Here is a 6,000-nt window from a genome sequence, read left to right on the forward strand (position 1 = left end):
CCCTGGTGTGATCTCAGTGTCTCTCCCAGGAGCTGTTCTGACTCTGGGCTGCTGGAGCCAGCTCTGGATGTCCTTGGTGACTCCCCAGCTCTCTGCCAATGCACTCAGGTTCTTGGCATCCAGGATTCACTGCTGGCGTTGCCATTCTCTGCTGCATTTCTCAGGGTGATGCAGTTCTCAGAGTGAAAGGTTTTGCCAGTGTAATTAATGAGGCATTGCCCTGCTACTTTTTACTTGAGATTTATTTGTGCATAATATTTTTTGTGGAAGCTGTTAGAAAAGACCTGAGTTCAGTACAAATTTTCAAATAAGATGCCAGCTCCCTATGAAGGCCACATTGAGATGAGATAAAATGGTATTTCCCCATTTCAGTGAATTTCACAAGATGCCTCAGGATTCACCGGCCCTTCTCCACTGTCTCAGACACTGATTTGCCTGAGGAGCTGTAAATCTCATCACTGATGTCTTTCTGTACTGGTAACATCCATGAACACTGGCCTACACGTAATCCTTGAGCAAACACCAAAATGAGAGATGTATTTTACCTCTTGCCATTCTTTCACCAATGAACTGGTAACCTGCAGCAAATATTAGTGTCACCTTTTTGGGGTGAGTGAGGTGGAGTATTTGACAGCTGAAGCACCAAGGAGAGGGAATTAGAGCAGCAGGTCAGGAATTCTGCCTCCTGCAGCCCCTGGGGATGGCTGGGGAGGGGGGGACACGTGGGGAGCAAATCCTTGGGCTGCTCTCCCACCCCGAGGTGGTTCTGGAAGCACAGACTGATGGAACCACAGGCAGCAGCTTTGCTCTCAGTGTGCCTGAGTGCTCCCTGAGGCCTGTGACCTGCAATATCCATGGGGAAGAATTACAGAGCTCCTTTATGCCCAGAGGGAGGAACACCTTGTTTTGTTTGCCTTGACTTTGCCACCTGCCAGTTTTATTTCCTGCTCCTCGATTTTGACAACAGCCATTTCCTCTCTACATCTTAAGGACAACTGTGACTATAAATATCTCCCTCACACCCCTGCTCAGCCATCTCTTTTCCAGACTTAGAAATCATAATCTCTGTAGTTTCTCTAAATACAGAAAATGTTCCAGGCTTTCATCATCCTGCACCTTTTCTTGTTTTGCTTTATCCTTTTATCCTTGTAACCAGTGACCAGAGGTACCAGCAGTGCCCAGGATTTGGGGATGGGATGGGTTTATATTGAGGGTCTGAGATCTTCTTTCCCCCAAATTCCTTTAGTATCAGTGGCCTTGGGCAGACAAGAGTGCACATAACTCACAGTGATTGATACTGTGATTTCTTGGCAACAGCAAAAATGATCTTGCTTTGCTTGACCACATAATTTTTGTGAATAAATTCACATACACACACACACACACACACACGCACGCACACACACACACACACACACACACACACACAAATATTTAATGAATTCTGTGGGGCTGCACAAAGGGCATTGTGGGGAGAGAAAAAGCCACAACACATCCCACAGGACATCTGTCCCTGACCTTTGGTTGGAGAAATGTTCTCAAATGCTTTGGCCTCTGTGACCCTGCCCAGGTCAGGCACAGCACAGGGAGAATTTCCTTCTGGCCAGGGCAGGAATGCAGTTGTAGGAGCATTGGTGGATGGCTTTTTGCTCCCACAGGAGCATGGAATCTTTCAGGTTGGAGAAGACCTCTAAGAAAATTGAATCCACACAGCACCACTGAGCCATGTCCCGAGTGCCACACCTGGGCATTTCCGAACACTTTGGGTGTGTGGTGACTCCAGACCTGCCCTCAGTCCCAATACCTGGCAGCCCTTTCAGGGCAGAAATTTTCCATAATAGCCAACCTGACCTTCCCCTGGCCCAACTTGGGGCCAATTCTGCTTGTCCTGTCCCTGTTCCCTGGAGAAGATCCCGACTGCCCCAGCTGTCCCCTCGTGTCAGGAGTTGTGCAGAGCCACAAGGTCCCCCCTGAGCCTCCTTTGCTCCAGGCTCAGCCTCTTTCCCAGCTCCCTCAGCCCCTCCTGGAGCTCCAGCCCCTTCTCCATCCCCACTGCCCTGGGACAAGTCTTTTTTCTTTCTTTCTTTCCACGAGATAAATTGGTGGGAAGAGGTCTTGCCTCTTTCTCAGGGAATAGAATGAGATTTAATAAATATTTGGGTGTAACAAATCCTTTGCCCAAGCAGCTGCCGGCAGAGGTCAGCGTTGCTGTAGCTGGGCTGGAAGGGGTTGAGTTTCCCTGGCTTTTATTGGCCCCACGTTTGGGATTGACAAACATTTCCTACCCCACCAATCCAGTGCTCACTGTTGCTGCTAGAGCACTGAATCTTTTGGAATGCAACCATGGGTTTTAGTAACCCTTTATCTTTTTTTTTTTTCTTTATCAGCAGTTTGTTTGTAAAATGTAGATGAAAAAAATCAAAGATTTCTGTTAACTTCTTAAAACTACCAGTATTTTTCCACGTGCCTTTAATTTAAGTCAGTAATGCTGATTAGTACATATGTAATATTCTCCTAGTCCTAAAAGAATTTTGTAAGGAAACAAAAAACCAATTAATAGAATCTGTGCTTGAAGGAACATTTATATGGCCAAAGCCATGGAGCAGTAGGGAAATTTGTGGGCTTTACTCTATTGATTGAAACAATCTAGTTTTTAATGTGTTCTATTTGACCCTTGTTCTAGACATCCCATCAAATAAAGATATTTTACACTTGAAAATGCTAATCTGAATACGTATTTTAGGTCTTTTTCTAAACTAGTTTTTCAATTAATATCTTGTGGTTATTTCATAGGCTGCTCAGTTACCCCATGAAGTAATTGTTTATTTAGCATATGGGTTAAAATGATGCTTGTGCTCATTGTAACTCTCCACTGAACTTAAATGAAGACATCTAAAAATATAATTTCAGACCTTGGTGGGGAAAAGGGGCACTGCTGAGCTACGAGGATGAGGAAATAGAGCCACAGTTACTTTCTTTACCACCTTGTTGGGAGGGCCAGACCCCTCCAGGGTGAGTGGCTGGGATTGATCAAGCTGTGAAATCACTGGTTCTGCACAGATGTGTCAGGGGGCTCCTCTCCAGACCTCGCTGAGATTTGTTTTAAAATGATTCATATCTATGATTATTAATACATTCTAAGGCCTTTAGAGTCTTTCTTATCATACTTGAGAACTCTCCAATATATTTGATTCATCGTTCAAATCCCTTCGTTCCATCCCTGTAATCTCTTGGGGAAGTGCAGAAAATGTTGTAACCCTCTGAATTTCAGACAAAACTGTCTGAAATGGCATTTGGCAGGGGGATTTTAAAAGGCTGTTTGCCACAATATCTGAACCAGCTCAGAAGTGCCACAAGCAGGAATGTACAGACAAATCAGCTCCCTCTCTGTCTTCTTGCAGATCATTGTCACATTTTAGTTTGGCTTAGTAAAAAAAGTGCCCCAAAAACTTTATAGTGATACTCTAATGCATGAAAACATCCATAAATTATCTAACAGCCACAATGCAACTTCCAAGTTGTGACAACTTGGAAAACCAGCCTGACAAGCACGCTCACTTTTGGTGTTTTTCTAAAACTTCTTGAGCTTTATAAGGAGAATTTAAATTGAAGAAAGAACCGAAGCACAAACACTTTTTGTTCTCAGCACACAAATTCCTTCTGTCTCCCTGCCTGGGGTCCCTGGTTTTATCTGTGAGCAGAGTCTCAGCTAAAACAGTGTTATCACCAGCTATAAATCAATAAACATTGTCAGCTCCATCCTGTCACTACACACAGGCAGCAGGGAGGTCATGAGCTTTTCCAAGTGGACATCCCAGAGGATCCATGGTCTCTGCTGAAGCACTGCTCTGTCTGCAGCTAAAAGGATCCTGCCTTGGGTCAGTCACGCTTTGATTTAGCAGAATTCCTATTTATTTATATTAGTAAAGAAAGAAAGGAGTTTTTATCTAGACTAGAATTATCACAGGGCAGGAAAAAAGGGAATAAGAAAGCCTCAATATTCAGAACAAAGCCAGTAAAGAATTTTCATATAGGTGCAACTGCTGTAGAATGCAAATAAAACTAAGTTCCCATATACCTGGATAAAAAGAGTAAGAGCACTTGCATTTCCTTGAGATTAAGCTGCTCTGGCTAAAGATGTTTTTCAAGCTCTAAGCTTATCCACAGCTGCCCCACCAACACCTTCCAGATGTGCGTGCGGCCAAACCTGCCTTGAGCAGATGCGATTTTCGTTTCCACCAACCCACAAGCAAGCAGCGAGCGCTCCGTGCTGCACAGACATCCCATCCCACCTTATCCCACCGCATCCCACCTTATCCTGCCCCATCGCATCGCTCCGGAGGAGGCTCCGGAGGCTGCTCTGGAGCGCGGAGCCGGCGCTGGCCGCGCTCCGGGGCCGCGCTCCGGTGCCGCTCCCGCCCCGCTCGCTCACCTGGGAGCCGCAGCGCTGCTCGCCGCTGCCCGAGGCTGTCCAGGCTGTCCGGGCTGCTGTGACACCCCTGTCCTCGGCCCCTGTGAGCCATTCACATCGCCGCTGCCGTGGCAGCCTCATTCAGCGCTCGGGGCTCCGCTCTGATTCACGGCGAGCCGGCTCCCTCTGGGTCCTAGCGCTTGTGGACGTGTGGGAGCTGCACGGGCTCGCAGGAATTCAGCGCTTGGCTCGCTGCCGAGCGCAGGCAGGGATGCACAGATGTGCAGTGAAAGTTTCAAAGCCTTGGCTGCTCTGGGAGTGCGCTCGCACAACGCCCCGAGAAGGCTCCGGCTCGGCCGTGCCGCTGGCAGCGACTGAATCCCTCTGCGAGGGGGGTTTGTCCTCTGCCTTCCCTCTCTGCATCCTAATCCTTGCCCTCGATTTAAAGATGAGGGCTCCCAGAGGGAAACTCCCAGCTCCCCGGTGGGAAAATCATCTCCAGAGCTCTGTGCTCGTCTCAGGAGTGGGGAACAAACCTGTAGGAGCACTAATGGTTAACTGGGGAAGGAGGGGACTGGTTCCCTACAGAAACCGTGCAGTCCCCATTATCAGCTGGCTGTAACTGGGGTCAGCCAAGCACTGGTTGAGAGTAGCAAAGAAATATTTGACCCTGACTTGAGGCAGAGAAAAAGATTATATAAGAATCCTTCCAAGTGAAATATTCTGTGTTTAACACGCTTACCTTCAGCAACAAAGAGATATGGAAATGTTTTCCAGCGTGTTTGAGGAGAGGGATTAAGTAGTTTACAAGGGAACAGCACTGGGATTTGGGCAATGGTAAATACAGGAAAGAAATGTAAAAATTTAAAACTTTGTAAAATATATATATATAAAAGGCAATTTGGCTAAAAACTCTACTCTCAAAAAAGTTGGCAGCTCTGTTGAGGATTATGAAGCAGCCCCTTAGAATTTCATAGTTCTTGTTCTGGCACAGTGGAACCTTTGTGATTACGCAGACCCAAGGAAAAAAAAAATTAAAAGCAGATCACTGCATTTTATCTAAGTGGAAGTAATCAAACACTTTTTGATTCCATCCAGGAGAGGGCAGCCAGCTGGAGAGACTGGTCCTTAAATCCTTTGGGAAAGGGAAAGATGTGTGGAAGGCACTATGTAAAGAAGAGCAAGGAGGAAGAGTAGCCTTGAGATAATCAAGTTCTCTGCCATGGGGATGTGCTGCTTTCTGAACCTGGAGCACCCCTATCCTCATGTTTCATTAGCACTAGCAGAAAAACCTTAAATTCCTTCCCCACAGAGCCAAAGTGCCTTCAGTGCTAGATTGATTCTTGGAGGTGATGTGTGTTTAAAATTGCCTGGAATATCCTTTAGGAAATTGCAGCACAAAATGCTGGATGGGACTGCTGAAATTGCCTTTCCCATTTGCCAGGATTATGCAGATTGCTTTGTTTTTCTCCAAGAAAAATGCTTCTGCACATGGTGGCAGCCACAGGCCAAAGTGTGTCTTCATTTACACAGGGAGAGTTTCTTCAGATGTTGCCTGCAAACCTTGACCTGGGGATTTGGCCAAAGCC

At 46.5% G+C, this 6,000-nt stretch overlaps 1 protein-coding gene across 2 annotated transcripts in view; it reads right to left on the minus strand.

Moving 5' to 3' along the window:
- Positions 1 to 4,807, minus strand: part of NGF (nerve growth factor) — a 28,451-nt gene extending 23,644 nt beyond the window's left edge. Inside the window, exon 1 of one of the 2 annotated variants that reach the window (XM_066565467.1) lies at positions 4,433 to 4,807. In XM_066565467.1, the coding sequence (XP_066421564.1) occupies positions 4,433 to 4,523 (91 nt within the window). In that variant the 5' untranslated portion in view covers positions 4,524 to 4,807. The remainder of the gene's footprint in view (positions 1 to 4,432) is intronic. The other variant, XM_066565468.1, reaches the window with a different exon arrangement.
- Between the last annotated feature and the right edge of the window lie 1,193 nt (positions 4,808 to 6,000).

The sequence above is a fragment of the Molothrus aeneus genome, chromosome 24 (genome assembly GCF_037042795.1).
Source record: "Molothrus aeneus isolate 106 chromosome 24, BPBGC_Maene_1.0, whole genome shotgun sequence".
Lineage (NCBI taxonomy): Eukaryota > Metazoa > Chordata > Aves > Passeriformes > Icteridae > Molothrus > Molothrus aeneus.